The sequence below is a fragment of the Limulus polyphemus genome, unplaced genomic scaffold, assembly GCF_000517525.1.
Source record: "Limulus polyphemus unplaced genomic scaffold, Limulus_polyphemus-2.1.2 Scaffold247, whole genome shotgun sequence".
Classification (NCBI taxonomy): Eukaryota; Metazoa; Arthropoda; class Merostomata; order Xiphosura; family Limulidae; genus Limulus; species Limulus polyphemus.
The window spans coordinates 268,021-288,144 of NW_013665857.1; the positions used below are offsets into that span (position 1 = coordinate 268,021).

Sequence of the window (20,124 nt, forward strand, 5' to 3'; positions counted from 1 at the left end):
ATATATATTCATGTATACTTAATATACTTTGTATCACTTAAAGCTTCACCAAAATAAGTTGCATGTTTAAATTCTATTTCGTTTTTAAATGTAATTTTGTGAGTAATTGATGTGACCTGCTAAAATTACAGAAAAACATTTCAAATACTTCATAAAAACATGTTTATTGTTTTATTTTACTTTAATTTTTGTACTTCATAATGGAAAGAAAACTTTTGTAGTGTCACGTCTCTACCACAGATGGCGCTCTGTCTAGATTGGCATAGTATAATGGCGGTTGTTTGTCGTGGGGCTAAGAAGCAGAAAATTAGCCATGAGAGGCACGAGAGACAACAAAGTCCTCTCCGAAATGGAGACTACTATATCTCTACTCCCTATCCAACCACAATTTACAGAAATGGGATGGTGGCCTCTGTTGATATGTGTTTTTTCTGTTTCGATGTTCTGTACTGCCATTTAAACCACTTTGAACCTCCAAAGTCTCCAAACTTTCCAAATGACAGCTTGTACGTGTAGGAAGCTAAGTATGCAGCTATAGTGTCATCTTAAAGATCTGTGGCCCATCAGGACTAGCGCCATCTATTATCAATTAGTTGTGTTGATTTGTTTAGCTTTTTTGGTTAATTACATATTTAGTTTCTATAACCAGTTATCAATGAAAATCTACTATTAAAAACCGTAAAGCTTATTAATATAATAAGTACACAGGGTAGTCATTCCTGTTGTAAATGTTTATTGGTTTTGTCATATAATAATTAAAAAATGGTAGGAAGTAGATATAGCTGGGCAAGGATTTCCAAGATGATATTATAAATTTATTTTTGTCATAAAATTTCCTAATTTGAGTTGTCAATGTAGTTATATAAGCTCATGTTTTATTTTAACCATATATCCATCATTTGCTTAAAAAAAGTTATTAATTATAATACTAATTTTCCATAATTCAAACTAATATCTTTTGAGAATACTCTTTTCATTTGTTGACATTTTGGAATTTCGCATTTTTTCATCATAATATTTATTTGAAAAAAATTGATTAAATTTTGGATCTATCAAATAGATCTAATTCCATATCTTTGTTGTTGTCAACAGTAACAGCATCTGTATTAACTTTAAAATTTATGTAATTGTTTGGATTATGAAGTGGTGTGTGGTTGTAATATAAATGTTTCTGAAGTATTGTTGGGTAGGTACTTGTATATAAATATAGAATAATGGATGTGATCTTAATGGATTAAATTACTATGTTAACTTGATTATGCTCTCATTTGCTAAAAGATTTAGTGGCTTAAGCTTGTTTTCAAATAGTTTGAGAGCTCCAGTTATTGATTGTTTATATAATGTATCTTTGTGAAGCAAAGTAATATTCTAAATTGCATTACATCAATTTGAATTAGACATCTTAAGAGAAGCAACTTATTGTATATTCGTTTGTAATTTTGCACGTTAATGAATAACTTTATTCATGTTCATTTCATATGTGCTATACTAAAAGTTTGCCCATGTACCATATTTTTCTACAAAAGATTTTTTATTATTATTTGACTATATACTTAATTTTTTTTCTGATATAAATAAAACATTGTTTATATAAACAAAGTAACTAGAATTTTGTTTTTAGGAGAAATGGATGTATTTATAAGAAAAAAGGAAGTGGAGGAAATGACTTGGCAGTAGTTAGATAGTAGAAAAAAGCTCAACTAGATGTCTTCTTTTCAGCAAACTAAAAAAAGTTTTACATTTGATGTAGCAAGACAATGCTCTTACTTAAAATATTATTTTATCGTAGTTGGTGGTAGCTTTCTACAAGTGTATGAATAAATAGGAAATTCCTATAGTCTCCTTAGGACAGTTTGCTCCTTATTAATATTGTGGAGTTTTATTTTGTGAAACAACTTGGTTAGTGTCATAATTTTTAAGTAAGATACCTTTTTAATGTATCTTATCTAAGTGTCTCTAAAAGTCCATATGTTAAAAAAAATCTATGATATTGTACAGAGGTTTATATTGATAAAATATTAGAATGAGCCAGGTAACAGTGATTTTGTGCATAAAAGTTATCTCACAAGAAAAGTATTCTACGACCTGAATTGTGAAAAGCGAACATTCAATACATAAGAAAAAATAGCACTTAAAAAATAAACATAAAAAAAGGACTTAGTGGTGGGTATAACTTAAGCAATACAAGAAAGTCAAACTGATGTGTCAAGACATTGTCAATTTTATATTTGTCTAAGACACACAAAAGTTTTCTGGTTTAGTTATCTTGTGTATTTTTGCACTTAGTAATGAGACTTTTTTTTTCCTAAATTGTGGTAGTTACTTGATTTGACAATTTGCAAACAATACTAAATAATTCTCTTTTTAATACATGTGTTTGATTACCAGTTTTTAGTCACTAAAATAAAGTATTAAAATAACAGTGACTCCAAATATTTTGTAATCTAATGAATTTTTTTACAGGCAGTTGTGTCTTGTTTCCATTCTAAGCTAGAGAAAGGTTCAGTTAAGTTCTAAAACATAAGGGATCAGAATTGTTTTAATACCATATTTTCTTAGCTCATATTTTAATGAAAGTTTGTAATATGTAATGGTTTAACCAAGTCTTCAATATTTTTAAATTAGTTATGAATGAATTTGTACTGGATTATATATATATATATATATGTAGATGTGCTGATGTTCTGTTACAAGTGTTTTGATTTTGGAAGAAACAAAATGGTTGCGAGCAATAATTAGTGTGCAAACCATCATAAGTCTAATGTAAGTACTTCTAAACTATTACACCTGTTACATGTTTTTGGAGATATAACTGGATTTAACAATATAAATGATAAATTATTTTAGGTCATCAAAGTTGATGTCCAAGTACGAAGTGGAATGAAATTTTGTTTATTCTAGATCTGTATCATGTTCATGTTTTGTATGAAATAATTTAAGAATGTGTTTATTTATCAGGGCACAATCTTAAGCATTTTTGAGCCATTTAAAGAGCCTCACTCAAATTTTCACTGGTTGTAACAGTGTCTTAAAATCAGTATCATAGCAATCCATAATTACATCATTTGTAATGATTTGGTTTTTAATATTTTTATACCAACAAATTTAAAAAAAGTATAAACTTATTTTACATGTATTTGTACTATAATGGTATTTCATATTATTATAGATAGTAACTCAAAGTAAGCTTCTTTCCAGTTTGTCCAAATTAGATCCTGATTTGGCTGGAGCTTTTTCTCTTAACTAACCACTTCCCAGTGGCACAGCTGTATGTCTGTGGACACAATGCTAGAAACTGGGTTTTGACACCCCTGGTGGTCAGAGCTCAGATAGCCTATTGTATAGCTTTGTTCTTGATTACAAACAAACACATCTTAATTAACTGTAGTATAGCATTGCAATGGCTTTTATATACATCAGCATGAATGCTTAAGTATAAGGTAGTTTTTTAACTTTATTCACCTTATGCTAACTTAAATGGGCATGACAGACATGAAGATTTTAGTTTCAACTCAAATATGACTTATCTCAAAGTCCATAACCTGATAGTTGAAGGCTGTACTTCTGTACCATTAACTTTAAAAACAAATTTTTTTTTTATTTGGGCTCGGCCTGTTCTGGAATTTGCAAGTTTGGTCATTAACCAATTTTTTTTGTCTAAATAAGTTTTTCTTATTTAGACAAATCACTCCATTCCCAGATGTTGAACTGTGTGTAGCTATACTGTTACTTAGGCTTAACTCTGAATAAAACACATCATCTTCGTCGATCATAAACCTTTTTATGTCTTGAGATTGTGAGCTAAACATGTTCAGTTATGACTAGTGTATTAATTTTTTTTTATAAACTTCTCCCATCCAGGATTCATCAGTATGTTTGGAATTTTCCACCATGAGAACATAATAGGTTTATTTCATCTAGTTTAATATTCTAGTTTTTCATCTTTCGAAACCAGTTTTTTTTTATTGTTGTTGCTGATATTTTAAGTTATCTATTTTGTTTTGTGCTCTTTGGTTGTTAATATATTTTTCTTTATTGTTGCAAAAACTTCTTACCTTTACTGGTCTAAACTTCTGTCCTGTTTTATTGTGAGTCATCTCTTTCTTTTTAGAATTTTTGTTTTGCACCTTTTATGGTTCATGTTGTAATTTGCTTGTTTATTTACTGACAGTACAATAATTTGACTCTCAAGGCTTTTACAGTAGATAATTGCAAAATGTCAGTTTGACATCCCTCATTATATTCATCCTTTAATTGTGTGACATTTAGCTGTATTTAGCTTATATCCTGGCTGTTCCATCCTTGTTGAAACTTGACTTATATTGGAGTGTGATCAGATGTTATGCTTTAATACCCTTTATGCTCTTTGTGTGTATGTGTGTACTAATAATGGGTTCAGTCTAAGCATGGGAAAGAAAAGTTGGCATCTGTCTCAAGGTCTTTATTAAAGACTTCTGTATACTCTTTTAATGAGTATTTGTTCTGACTGTTCATCACACCGTCTCATCTCAGAATAAGGATGCTGCTAGTCTGTTACATTCACAGCCTCTCCTCTGTTTAATGTGATTACTTTGTTGTCTGTCTAGGTACTAGTTATTGAACTGTTTAATTATAAAAAATGATTAAATGAAATGCTTTTGCTCCTCTGTAGGGGTAATTTATACCCCAGACTTATGTCTTTTTATCTTCTAAGAATAGCTGAATGTGTTATAAGTACACATTATACTTCACATTTGGATAAATGTTAGTAATTATTATAACAATAAGTTTTTTAAATAATAATTACCTACATGTACCACATGTGCAATGTACTCTTAACTTATGAACCATCAGTATGAAGTGAATGTTATGAGAATGGAAGAAGACTACAGTGGATCTGAATACATGGAAGTATTTTTTTTTTGCTACCCATCTTAGGAGATGGATTCAATTTTACTTCAAAAACTTAGTTAAAAGAAGATTTTAGTTTCTGTTTCATTGTGAATGTGTAGATGCCTTTATTTTAATATATTTTTTTATCTAGCTTACCTTTAATATATGCTGTACAGGTACTGCAGATTAATTTTTTTCAAATTTTTCGTGTCGTAAAATAATTCATAATATTGTTGTTTTTTTCAGTCCTCTTTTTGTAACCTGGAAGATAGGAAAAGATCGGAGGTTACGGGGTTGTATAGGTACCTTTAGTGCCATGAACCTTCACTCAGGACTCAGGGAATATGCTGTCACTAGGTAACATTGTATGTTTTGCAGTTCTTAACTAAACAGGTAATATTATGTATTGGTCATTCACTACATTCTGTGTGGATTGACAGATGACCTTGTACATTTGTTGAGAAATGAAAAGTTACTGATCTATTGAAGAAATTAAATATTGTACATTTACTGTTGTATAAAAGAACAAAATAGTTTTCTAAAGTTTTTTTTTTAGGTAATAAAACTATCAACATGTGTCAATACATTTTTATTATAAAACTTAAGCTTATGGAACTCTACCCACCTCACATAAATCATCATCTCAACTGAACATTTGATATTCCTAAAACTATTTTAGGAAGAGTTAAAAACTAGAAACTTTTCATTAACCCTTTCAGGACCTGTGAGCACCTTTCAGGTGTTGAGTACATACATGCTTATCATGTTTCAAATTTTAAGTAAAAAATAATTGTTATAACTATTTCAACAAGTTTTTCTGAAAAAAAAAATTAGAAAACTGATATTTTTTCATTCCGATACAGTCTTACCTTATCTCACATAAAGCTGTCTTGATCTTCTTTTTATACACTAAGCATTGATAAAACATTTTAATGTTCAGCACTCCAGTTTATATACCCCACAAATGTTGCACTACTTTTGAGCATGTGGCCACCCTCCACCAATAGTATTGTGCTACGAATATTGGCACAGTTAGCTCCCTCTAGCATTCCCATTCAATCCTCACTTTTTTTATTGACACAGCATTGTTTAGATGCTTGTTTTTTCACATGTGACTACCTTTTACGATTGAACTTCATTGACATTTCAATACCTTTTTCAACAGTTTTCTTTTACTGTGTTTGCATTGAATTGTTTGATTTTTTTGTATTCGTTTATTGTTAACGAAGTATACAGTAATTTAGAATGACTTTATGATTCAATGTATCAATAATGGAAATTCCCATTATGGTAAACAATGGTACAACTACCCAGACATCAAGTTTGACTTTATCTGCTGAGGAGGTACATGCCTTAATTTGTAGGAGGTTAGATTCCAATGTTTGGCTGGCGATTTCTTCTCATTTTCAACCTGACAATGTTTCTGAGGATGAATACAATCGAGGAGAAGAAAATTGGATTCACATTTTCTGACACCATCTTATTTTGGTATGCTACAATCTATACTCATTTCTTTGCATTCCATCTCCCACCTGTACTCCCTTTCTGATCCTGATTGGCTTCCTTCCCAGGTTCACTCCCTATGGTGTTATGTGGCACATACTGCCTTCTTTTGTGGTTAATGTTACTGACCTTTTATTCCCTGGAACCCTTCTGTTTCCCGTTATCTTTCCTCTGTCACACTAACTGGTTGCGTTTGTCAACTTCGTAGGCTGGTGTATTCAGACTTATCCATGGAAGGTCGCCGTCTCTTCAACGTTTCTTCTCATCAAGCTTTGTCATATCACCGTGTATTTGGCTTTTTGTCTTCACCATCCATTGGAAGAAATCATTCAGGCTGATATGTGGACTACTCCCTCTTCCTTTATCGCTCATTATATGCACTATCTGGCTGTATCTTTCTTAGGTTGGATACCATCTCCCTCCTGTGGCAATTCTACACATGTCCATTTGCCTTTGACTTGGGTATGTATTTTCACAACATTTCATTTATGTTTTCTTTTCAGGGACCATCTTTTACCTCTACTCGTAGGATCCCACTCTGTGGTGAGTGTTACCTGGTCAGGTATGCTTTTATTCAAACCCACAATATATACCGTAAGATCTATAATGCTCACTGTGGAGATGGGGTGTTCTGCAAGACCACTAGTGGCATGCCTAGTGGTATATACCTATGTGTTTCTAGGTATCTTTAAGTTTAACTCATTTATGGATATGGAATCATGGACACCCATTGCACTTTATCCAGTGTGATGATCCTCCAGACTCCCCACTGCAGTTACTTCCCCTCCTTTTTTTCTCCAAGTTGGGTATTGGAGTCCTTAACAGTTTCCAGTCACTGGGGTGGTGTACCAAGGAGGCCTCCTCCTGAATTTGAAGTAGAAACTTACCTTACAATACAACCACACAATTATCTGCTCAGTGAGATGAGGGCAAAACTGGGCTCCCTCCTTCCCTTTCCTCTGAATGCTTATTCCCAGGTGGACCAATTGTCGGTGGGAGCAGAACCAGTCTATGCAGGATCGTCCTCGGAATACCGGGTTAAGTGCACGGTTGAGTGCAGTAGAGGCCCCCTTCTTATTAATTCTGATTGAAATAGGTTTCCATCCCTGCTCCTATGGTTGAGTTTGTTTTCCTATGGTGGTGTTGGAAGTTTGTCCGGTTTGGGCCAAATGCTAACTTCCTCTTCATAATTCCAGTTGCTTGATGTATGACAAATTGTCCTCCATCACACAAACCACATCAGAAAACAGCTGGCTCTCACAGGTGATGAACTGCTCTGTTAAATGAAAACTTGAAGCGAACTCGATACCCTTATGAGGCAAAATGACAAGGTTCCACAACCCATCCTTGGCATTAGGAGGTTAAGGATCACCCAGATCAAAAAAAAATTAGAGAACCTAAACATTGTGGTTATATACACATACACCAACCATACGTAAACAGTGCGAACTCACTGTTTTTTCCTGTGGATTGCACCCCTCAGATTGTATTAAGATTTTGCACATCCTTTTTTTCTGCCTGTGTCCAGTTAATTTCCTTCTTATGGGGCAAAGAGTATCCCTGTTACAGAAGTAGGTGCAGTGCCCCACATATGTGATTCATTTCTGTCTTTGAGCACACCAATTATTTCTAGGTGGTTGCTTTCTGCTTGGTTTCACTATTAGGCACCTACACTGGCCCCTCCACCTTTTTGGTGTGGGATTCTAACTTTGTGTGAGAGGAGGTAAGCCCGTATCAGAAGTTAACATTTTCTTACACTGAAAATGTAATTCTGATAGGTATTTACCTCCACTTGCACAGTTTGTATCCTTCCTCCCTACTGTCAGTGTTACTAATTTTAGATCCTGCCAATTCTCTAAAGTGAAGATTGAGTGGGAACATTAGAAAGAGCTAGCTGTGACAATATAGATGGTGCAATACTATTGGTGGAGGGTGGTAAAATGCTATCTTCATGTTCAAAAGTGGCACAACATTTGTGGGCTATATAGACTGTTGCACTGAGTGTTAAAATTCTTAGTGGTCAGAAAGAAGATTGAGATAGCTTTGTGTCAGAGGAGGTAAGTGCCTATCAGAAATACTTTTTCAGTGTAAAAAAAAATGTTAGCTTTTGTGTGATTGATTTATTGTAATTCGCAAAGAAAAAATTTCAAACATGCATTTCTGCACACTTCTGAGGATCCTCTCCTATAAACAACTCACTCATCAATATTTTCAGAATTTTTCTACCATGCCAAAGCATATATTTATATTTGTTAAGAAAGTATCATGTCTTGAGAGTATAATTCCCAATATATGCTAGTGGTAAACTGATTGTATTAATAGTTACTCAAAAGAAATTGCATGCTCAATTATATTTTATAAAATTTACCACATACATGTAACTCTGAAACAAGCCTAAATTAATATAACTAGTTAATAATCACAATACATATGGGTAAATATTCATTTCTATGAAATATTGGGAAAGAACCACGGAATATTAATTGAAACAGTTTGTTATTACTTTTCATAGTTGTTGTAGGCAAGTATGATACAAATTGGGCTAACAGTTTCCTAAATGTATCCAAAGAAGCAACAAAACTAGAAACAATAAAAAAATTATGAAGGCTATTTGAAATATATTCAAGCCAATTCTAACAAATTTACAAGGTATAGAAATTCTCCTGTGAAACTAAGCTCAGACCTTATAAATATTAATGTTTCTTGGCAATGATGATTTTACCCGTTGGTCATGAACTTTGATTTTCATTCCTGCATTATAACTGTTTGTTTTCTCTGAGACTTAACTTTATATTATATAAACTTACTATATAAATTGGTTTGTAGTTTTATTTTGAAACTTTAGAATTGCTAAATTGTATACGGAGAATTGAAAAGTATTTTCATTGAACAATATTCTGAACTCCTGCGAGTGAAAAAGGGCTGAGCTAGAATAATTTAAACATAAATAAAGACCATATAATGTATTATCTTGGGCACATATTGTGTACCCAGCAGAAGGCCAATAGTTATACATAAGCAAATCAGAACAAGTTAACTATTATGAACATTACATCAAACAGATAAAGTATGCCTGTTGTATTTTTTCAAACTTGGCAATTTATGAATTTTATGAAAAATAGAATATCAAATCCTGGTAATTATATTTAAATAAATATAAGAGGATATTTTTATTCATATTGTTCAATTTAGGGCTTTCAACTGGGTTCTTTTACTATTGACCAATGATTAACAATTGTTTAAAATTTATTTACAAAATTTTAATAATTCAGATAATATGTACTCATTGTATAATAAGATTTTAATATAATACTTCTATTTGGTTATTACATAATTTTGGTAGAATGGTACCTTGAACTAGGCCTAATCTGATTATGGAAACAAGGGTTGAGCAAACTGTTTTGCAAAGTAGCTTTATTTGGTGTCATTAACAATCATATTTTATAATGCTCAAAACTTCTTTTAGTTCATTAGTTATGATTTAAAAGAAAAATTGCTCTTAATATCTTTTTCTGGCATATCTAATCAACAAAAAGAATTAGTAGCTGTAAAACAAGTTTTCAGACAAATATTTTCAAGTGTTTTGCACTAAAGAACAGTTAAAAAAATCAAGATGGCAATATCATTTATTTATCATTATGTGTATATATTACCAAAAAATCTGATTAAATACAAGAAGTTACACAAACTGAGAAATAAAATTGTAACAAATATATGTGATTGTCACAGTTCAGAAGTATAACAGATCAGTTCTATAATATTTAAGTAACTTTTTATATACTTGAAAGTATAAAATTCTCACTAAAAGTGTCTTTGAATATACTTTTAAATAATATATCTTGTAAGAAAAATATATATATATACATAGACTGAGAATAGTTATTTAACCTATATTGTTATTAAGCCAATTTTTTTTCTAGTTTTTCCATTCCATCATCTTGTGATTCAGTTTTGTGTAGTTTTATTTACAGGCTCATTCGTAAGAGTATGTTTTTAATCCATAGCTACAGTACATGTGTATGCACATCCCAGAATGGTATCTGTTCCTATACTTTTCTAAGCTCATTTCATTTTGGAATTTTATGTCCAGTTATATTTTGCTGAAAGTGCTATAATCATGTTGTTGTTCATTGTGTACAATAATGTTTCAATTTGCTATTACCAAACTTTGTTTTCTAATTTTATTCTTTTTCAGTTTGTAGATTTCCAAAAACTTTTCTGGGTTTATATATATATTATCCAACTTGTGATGCTAAATTTTATGTCGTTGAAAAGTCCATGGATTCTTCAATATGCATCACAGCTGCTGGTCATACCTTGAATCCTGTGGCTTTCTCCTTGATTGATGTTTCATTTATTGCTATGCCCTGTTAGTTCTGGTTCCTATATTATTATTTCAGGCATTTTTTTATAAGATTGTTCCCCTTCATTTCCTTTGTGATTCTCTTTGATTATGGCTTCTGTCTCCTTTTACTTTTCTAATGGATCCTTTGGATATTACCTTTGCTATCAAACTAAGAAATTGGATGATCAAGGTGATTATTTTAGATACTTATTTGATTGATTCATATTGTTGCAAGTACTTGAGCTTTGATCACTGAATTTTTATTATAAGGTGTAAGAAAGTGTTCATGATTTGTAGTAACAATACAAAGAAGATCATGTAGGCCTTACAGCCCCTTCTTCTGCTGTTTATAGTATTCTGTGTGATGGCCCTGGTTATGGACTAATGCTCTGCAATACAGTGCAGGAGACCTTTTCACAATATATTAAAGTTAGTTTTGCCTCTTCTCTTTACATCCTTCCCAAAATTCATCAACTATCTAAAGTCAACAGATTTCGAGGGCCCATTTGAGCTATTTAAAAGCATAATAGCCTAGGCAACAGACCTTGGATAGTATTGCACAAATTCTTGTTTGTGCTTGTGTGGTGTAGAATAACTGACATCCTGACTTGGATATGTTTCTGGATGATTTTTTCGTGATGGAGTCACATCTTATTGGTATTCATTCCATATAAAGTTGGTATTTTCTTAATATAGTGGTGTAGCACATTAAACATATTATCAAGAGTTTACCTTGGTATTTTTTTTAAACTACAAAATTTTAACTTACCATTATGACTATAACCTACAACCAGTTTAAATGCCTCGGAAGGACTTTGAGAACAAGTTCTGTGCCATTTGTGAAATGTTTTATCAGTTATGTGAGAATATTGAATTGCATAAACTTAAGTAGACATATTCCAATGTAACAACACACTTCCATTTGTCATATGCCAGATACCACTTTTAGAACTTGCTACAGTTGGTCTTTTGTAGGCTTAAATCCGTTGATTTTTTTTTAGTTCTAAGGGAGATTCCTTCTTAAGCTGCAGTAGACCACTGTGTTCTTCAGTTATTTCCATTGACAAGCTTTAACTTTCTTCACCTTAGTAAGTATAGAGTAGTTTGTTTTTTTCCTGTTGGAATCATATTTGCTTTACCAAAATGACTTAACACTATAGATATTCCATTCTTCAAAACTTTAAAATGTACTTTTTTTATATAATCATAGAAAATTTTGTATCAGAAAATCTTGTAATATAACCTCCAATAAGGGGTCTATTTGAGGTAAAATCTGCAATTATAAACAATTACATATCAACTGAATTGCATCAAAAAAGGTCAGAGCTATAAACTTTTGTAGCCACAGGCCCCAGAGATAAGGTGATTTGCAATGCGTGTTGCTACCATGGGTCATGAACAATCTTCTGTACATTTTTCTTATTAGTCTCAGTTAAGTTTCTGTTGTTGTTTTTTCACTAAAGTGCACTATAAGTTCATGTTATGAAATTTCTTTTCTTTCTGACAAATTTCTACTTTTTACATGGATTACTAGACAACTCTTCTACTGTGTATCCACATGTATTGGTCTTTAGAGAGTTGTGTTTTCACTATCTTGTTTGCAGTGGCTGTAGAAAAATAACAATTATACTAAGCAAAATAAATTAGTGTATCTTTTACATGTGTTATTGTGCTTGTCCTTCCACATACAGGTACTTCATTTAAACCCTGACAAAACAGAAGGAATACTGAATAACTGAATTATCTGTTGTATGCGTTTAGTTTGAAAGTTTGTCAATTTCCAAATGGTAACTGAATAGAAAGCCATAAATAGAATACTTTTTGGTAAAAATGACTTATGAAGGCATTATAGAGGGAAAGACATGTTTTTATCATTATTCATCAAGAAAATACAAGCAAAATAAAATTGCATTTCAGTGTGTTTATTTTGCTGCTGTTTTGATAGATGGCTTTCATATGTTTTCAAAATCGACAAATAACCCTGGATTTGGTTAAACAACTTAGACCAAGTTTAATATCAAGGCTTTCATTTCTCTTCAAAAATTATGTGGAAGTTGTAAGAAACGGCCCTACACAACCTAAAATGAATTAAACCAAATCATGTTAGTACTACTGGGTTGTTATGATAAGATTATCTAGATACTACTTGATAAGCACATTAATTTATGACTTAGTTTTAAATTTGTTCCTGAGAAGGAATCTCCATGTTGCACAATAAAAAAAAAAATTATAATAAGTTGGAAACTTCAAAATCCTTTCAGAAAAAAAACTGATTAATGATCTGTAATACTTTCTAGATTAGTCCATTACAGTCACTCTGAATATCTTGTATTACAAAAAAAACATTTTTTTTTTTATTTGACTGCATGTGAGAGAAGTAGATGTTTTCACTCTAGAAATATAGTCTGCTTTATCTAAAATAAAGATAATTCTGTAACTATTTATAATAAGATGCTTCCAATTCATTCCTCAGTTTCTATTTGTTATGATTGTTCTGACTTGAATTTGTTATTATGATTTGTTGTTGGAATTCTTTATTATTTGTGATGCACTGTAATTCTTCCATTAAGGAAATTTGTTTTCTATTAATTTTATGTATTAACTTAAATTCTTATTTTTATGATTCTATACTTTCTTGGAAGAGAGCTCCATGGTATGTTCCATCACAGTCGATATCTTGCAATTTATTTTTCTGTGGATGTTTGATGTCCTTTGGGAGCTATTATATGTATCTCCATGAAAGTTTTATCATGAAATTTTGTTCATTTGTGTCATGTGATCTTATTTTGTGTCTAGGTAATTCGTTACTGTGGAAAATTTCTTTTGTCTTCACACAATTACCTCATTGGTATAAACAGTTTAAATAATGACAAATTCTTTATCATCATCATGTGTGTTAGTAGAATGTCCTTTTTCAAGATTATATTGTGTGTATATCCATTGCACTATTCAACTTATAAGACCCTAGTAAACCATACGAATGGATTTGACATCTTTTTGGATTCTTTGTTGTGTGTGGATTTCATTCTTTCATAGTATGCGTCATTTTTCTTTTCTTGACTATCTTTTAAGATGCTTTTATTTTTTTGCTGTGATGTGCTAAATTACATAGAGTTTTCTTGTTTGTCACTCCTGTTTTATATGAGTTCCTTACCCAACACGGAATAGTTCTGGAAACTCCTGCTCTGTGTAGAGATACTAGCTCTGTTTACCTAGATGCAAAACATTAGTTTTTAACACTAGGTTTTAGAATTAAAATGATTTCCAGTGATTGCCAATCTTTAGAGGGACTATTCTTCTTTGTTCATGACTGGTTTCTCCGAGATGTTGATAATAGGCGGCTGCCTCACTGGGCATGTGCAAATACATTTAATACAAGTGTTGGTTAAAAGGGTGATCTTGTGAATGAAAATGTACTTCAAAAGCAAGAGTATACAAATTCCATTTTATGTAGTAGTGTTACAAGATGTTGGAATGGAGTAGAATAAAAAAAAAAGTCTTAAAAGTGTTTGTGAAAGTTTGACCTTGTAAATGTAAGAATCAACTTGGAATCCATTTAAATTGAAATATGTAGAGTTACAAGTACATTTTAAAGTTCAAGCTTTTATTACACACTGAAGTACCAGTTATTAAGCTGGTTTCTTAGATAAGTAGGAGTCAGATGCATTAGAAATGAATCTCTGAGTGATATTACCACAATAAGTAAGAATTTGTGATTTTCAGTGCTTTAAAGGATAGCCGATTTAGTCCAATTACCAGGGAAGAATTCAATAAACTACATGTCTCTGTTTCTATACTTCGATACTTTGAAGAAGGAGAAGATTACCTTGACTGGGAGGTGTGTTACTTTTTTGTATTGTTTAAAGACCATTGTACTGTTCTGGGAGGGGTACACATTATAGGATAGACATTATGGAGTGAAACTTCTATGTTTTTTTTTTCCACTTGTATTCACCCTAGAATTTATTTAACCAAAGTGAAATTTTGGTTTTTTGCCAATTGTTTCTGTTTATTGATCATATAGGAGACTGTGACAGCCAGTTAGATGAGTTGTTGAAAAGTGCCTTACTAATAGTCAGCAGCTAGTAAGTTTGCTCAGTTTGTAAGACACCTTGTTTTTGTCAGCTCATTGGCCTTGGTATCATATCCTGAGAAATGCATATTTTAGAGAAATTGGAACCCATATGAAATACCTACAGCTTTGTTTTTTTATGGCTCATACTCAAGGAAAAGCCTTGTTTGTAGGGGGGGGTGATAGCCAGGTAAGTAAATAAGAAGTGCCTTACCAGTAAATTGGAAGGAGTGTTTGTTTTGATTATTTTGATGGACTCGAGATCAAGTCAGAATTATGCAAGTTTATTTAGAGAACATTTAAATTTTATTATAGTGCATATGATGTTTACTGAAGAAACTAACATTTTTTTAAATAAATTATCTAAATGTAGCATAATTTGCTATTGCATGTACAACTTTCTTCTAATTTGCCCTTTTTTTGCCTATGGTTATTTTGAAATTACCACATTGGGACAGATGTTTAAGAAATTTTATTGTATGTTCAATGACAATTACAAATTATAGTCACTGTAAGCCTTTTGCTTTAATACTTATCCGAGTATTTTGCCTTTTTTATGTATATATATATACATATATATATATATATAACATGTTTTTTCATGGTTTATAATAGTCTACTTCACACTTTTGGTGCTCAAAGTGAGAAAAATAAGTAGGAATATGGCATATAACAGGCCTCAATGGGTGGACTCAAAAGTCCTGGGATGCACTTTATAAAAAAAAAAATTGGTGGTATGGATAGCTTTGATTTTAAGAAGTGGGGATATGCCTACCTCCTGTATACCCCCTCACTTTGAGCATTGCATACTTTGGGTAAAACTTATGAAATAATGTAACATTCAAATTAGAACCTTAAAGTTGTGGATAGTGACATTAAAATAAAATTATGTTAACAAAAAAACATAAGATCTTATTTTAATTACTTAATTTATGTTCCTTCTTCCTGTCGTTTGATTACATCTGCTTATGAAATCAGGACATGAATTATTATTGGAGATATTAAATATTACAGCAGTTGATTATAAGTGATAAATATTTTACAAAATTTGACTAGAATGACGAATACAGTTCATTCAAAACTTTTGTGTTGGATTGATACATTGTTTGCCATAAATGTTGGTTTCAGAAATGCTACTCTCCTTTCCACAGAATTGATAGCTAATACCTTGCACCGCTGTCAAAAAACATTTTGCACATGTACCACATCTTGAACAAAACTTCCAACCCTACACATTAACAAGGTACTGAGCCAATCTATAATATAATCATCATTAGACTATAGCCCCCACCACTAGGAGGACAATACATTCTCCATATGCAGAGAACCCCATGAGCACTTGTGTTTCAACAAAGACTCATTCTTTTACTTAACATTAGTGTAGACTTTTTAACTTCATCTTTTTGATCATGAGAAAGAAAGATGCCAAATTTTAAACATTTGAGTTTGAACTTTTAATTCAGTTATATTAGTTTGATTTGTCCTCATAATCAAATCACAGAATTTGGGGTTATGTGTTCCAGAATTTGTGATGTGATTTCTTTGACAAAACTGTTCCCTGTTATTAACCCAGCAAATGGGTTTTATTACTTAATTTTCAATAATTTTGTCATTATGTACCATGGACATACAAGGCCAGTTTTAACAAAGAAAAACCTAAATGTTTTCATGGATCATCTGGCTTATGAATTCATATATTTATATTTCTGACATTTCTGAGGTTCTTGCACTCCTGAACAGGAGTCATCCACTACTACAAGTTTCTGTTGCTTCAGCTGAGCCTGCTCATCTTTGGCAAATTTGACCAACTGTTTATACTCCTGAACAGGGGTCATCCACTACTACAAGCTTCTGTTGCTTCAGCTGAGCCTGCCCGTCTTTGGCAAATTTGACCAACTGTTTATACTCCTGAACAGGAGTCATCCACTACTACAAGCTTCTGTTACTTCAGCTGAGCCTGCCCATCTTTGACAAATTTGACCAACTGTTTATATTTTTGCTTTGGTTCTATCTTTCTGTGGAGAATTAGGTAATCTTAGCTTTGTCCTTTGCTGCTCCATAGGTATGTGACATTCTTTTGTTTTTCTTTCTTCTTTTGTTTTTTTGCTGAATCTTGGGCTACCTTGTTGCATGAGCCTCAATCACTTGAATCATCTATATCAGCTTGGGGATCTCCCTTTTCTTGTTCTTTCTCTTTCTCTTGCTCTCTGTCCACTTGTATTTATTTCTTACTTGTTCATCTTCTTTCAGGGGCTTTCTATTGCAAATTTGAAAGCTTTACTGGGGAAAGTTTCACAAACATGTTTTCTACCTTTTTCTTGATTTTTTTTCTTCTATTGTGTCTCAGTTAACTGGGTATCTTTCTTTCGAGGTTTACTTTCTGAAATTTGTCTCCCTCAATCTTATATCAGGAACTTTCATGTTTTTCCCTTTTTTTTGTGATAAGGTTTTGGAGGTGTTCCTTATATTCAAGCTCTTCAGGAATCATCTCTGCTCACTCTGGATTTTAGCATTTCTTGGATAAGGGTTTCTGCCAGGTCACTTACCCTCTTCTGTTCCTCATCCTCATATTACTATCTAATGTGCCCTTTCTCAGAGAGCTGAACATTGTAGGTCTCAGAGGTTCTTGGCTCCAGTCTGATTGAAGCTTGGCTCTCACAGTTTGTACACCTGTGGGCTTTCCTTGCCAAAGATAAATTGGTTACTCAGATTATTTCTCTAACCTTCCACCCTCAACCTCCTCCTTCCCCTCACTCTAAATCAGGTTCTTATTCCCATTCTTGGATATACTTCCAACCTCTTTTGTTGTTCCCAAGAAGATGGGAAATTGGTGACCTGTCATATGTATTTTAATCTTTATAAGTAGATACTCAAAAGTATATTTAATTCATTATACTGATGGACTGGTTAATTTTTAGTTTTTATTAGGTACATGGCTTATTCTGATTGGAAGTTATTATTATAGATGTCACATTTGAACCAACTTTTATCATCCCTTGGATCAACATGGATGGTTTTCTCATTTTTGGGTGGTTGCTCTCTTCTAGGATGTGTATGACCAAGATCAATGTCTCAAATGTTTTTTTCCACATCCCAGGCTGTCTGCCCATCTGTTGCTTCCTTGCTTCATTTACAATAATTAAATGGTCTGTGCAAAGCCCTTCTTCCCTTTGGGTTGGCTACAGCTCCATATGTCTTCATTTGGGTCTGAAGAGGACTTTTGTTCATTTGGACTGACTGGTTAGGCTCTCCCAATCAGTCTTGATTGCAACCCACCAGTTAATTCTGTTGGGAGTCTTTCTCAATTTGTTTGTGGAGCCAGTTCAGCCTCTTTTTTTATATCTGTTAGACATGGAATTTCCGATCACCAAGGCTGTCATGTCTCCTTCTCTTCCTGCATGAAAGGTTTTTTTCTCTTTTGTGTACTATCTTTTTTCTTGAGTCCCTTGTTCTTCTTGATCATACCCATATGCATTTCTTGGAGTATGCCCAAAGATCCACTGTCTCCTCTTGTTTTATTCTTCCTCCTCCTTTTCACTTCTTACTGTCATGGTGACTCAATCAATCCCACACCTTGCCCAAACTTGTATCTATTTAAAGCTCCTCAGTGGCTCAGCAGAAAGTCTGAGGGCTTATAATGCTAGAACAATTGTGTTTAAATACCAATGGTAGTCACAACACAGTAGGTTCATTGTGTAGCTTTGCACTTAACAACAAACAAACACACAAAAATCTTCAAACTGAGGCCTTTCTGTCTGAAATCTGATCTTCAAGGAGCAGTATCTCTATATCAACATTCACAAGATGTTGCTGCTTAACCCTCTCGCTACAGGTAGGTCAAAGTGTGTATGTCATGACCTTTTACAAAGATATATTCAAAACTTAATTAAAATACTTTACTATCAATGTATACAAACAAACTTGGTATCAAAATGTAGTTAATAAACCAAATTTTAAAATTATTTAAGTTTTAGGTTTGTAAGAAAATATTTTTGAGAGAGGGTTCAGAAATAAATTAAAGATAGAACACATAGAGAATAAAGATTATGCATGAGTCTCATACAAGGGGAGAAAGAGGATTTTTTAAGTATGGAAGTTAATGTAAGTTACTCATTATAATATAGGTATTATTAAGGTGAAACCTAACTTTTATAGTCTTAAATCTAATTTGTTTATGAAATCATAAACCAGAAAATCAGACCCACCTGCCAAGCCCACCTCTCACATCCTCTCTTTTGCAAATTGCCAATAATTCTCTCTGACGTTTTATATTATATCATTTATAACCAACAGAATGGCAAAGTTCTGATCTATTGAATGATATATAATGCTACATTGTTTTTAGTACAGTGTATTGTCAATTTTGTCTTCAGTTTGAAAGTTTATCTCATGGTGCTCAGATTGAACAGCAAAGGGAATTAAATTAAGCCCCTATTGTCCTAGTTAAAAGTCAATTAAATTGTAATAATTACAGGATATTGTTTACTTTGTGGATGTTATTATTCAGTGTTCTTAGGTATATTACTCAGGTAAGTAAAAATTTAGTGTACTAGTACCATCTTTATAAAAAAAAAGTTAAAAAAAATGTAGGCTAAACTTTCCTTGGCAACTGATAGCAAAAAACAAGATCAGAGGTAAGTACTTAATTTCTTGTTTTTTCATGTGTTTTCTTTATTTATGGTTATAAATGTAACTAAAATGTAGAAACATACTAGGTTAGATAAGGTTAGGTTAGGTAATAAAAAAAAATAATATAAATTCTTCAGGAGTTATGTTCATGAGCAACTCCTGCATTATGTCCTTCAATATGGTAATATGAGCTTTGCATTTGCCAAATTAGTTACAAATTTTGTGGTGGGATTATTAGTTAGACGTGGTTTAAAGGGCAATAAACAATAAAATTAAGTATAAGCAGATGTAGACTGTTATGGGCCTTCAGCTATTTAAGACAGACCAGGGTTTGCAATAGTACTGGCAGTACCAGGTTGCCAGTACCAGTACTGGTACTCAAGTATCTCTAATCATGTGATTTGAGCAGTTAGAAATTCAATTATTCTTCCCAGTGTGTCTTTGTGAGAAAATTATTTTTCACATCAAACCAAATTGTCAATTATCTGTAGGCCCATGTGGTAGGACAACTATGGCAATGTATTAGTTGAAATCTAAGCTTTCTATTGGTTATAAATTTAATGAGAGTCAGCCTCAGAAAAATCTATTAGCAAATTGTAAAGTAGAGCATGTCAGAGGTAGGTGTGGAAAGTGGTTTCTGAATTTTCATTGATTGCTCTTTAGCCCCATAAGCTTGAATAATTTAAAAATACAGCTTCAGAAT

At 32.3% G+C, this 20,124-nt stretch overlaps 1 protein-coding gene across 1 annotated transcript in view; it reads left to right on the forward strand.

The window, feature by feature from the left end:
- The first annotated feature begins 277 nt into the window (after nt 1-277).
- The window catches only part of LOC106478762 (AMME syndrome candidate gene 1 protein-like), a 44,082-nt gene continuing 24,235 nt past the window's right edge, over nt 278-20,124 (forward strand). The window contains exons 1-3 of the mRNA XM_013939325.2: nt 278-506; nt 5,119-5,229; nt 14,444-14,558. Coding sequence (XP_013794779.1) covers nt 403-506; nt 5,119-5,229; nt 14,444-14,558 — 330 coding nt within the window. The 5' untranslated portion in view covers nt 278-402. The remainder of the gene's footprint in view (nt 507-5,118; nt 5,230-14,443; nt 14,559-20,124) is intronic.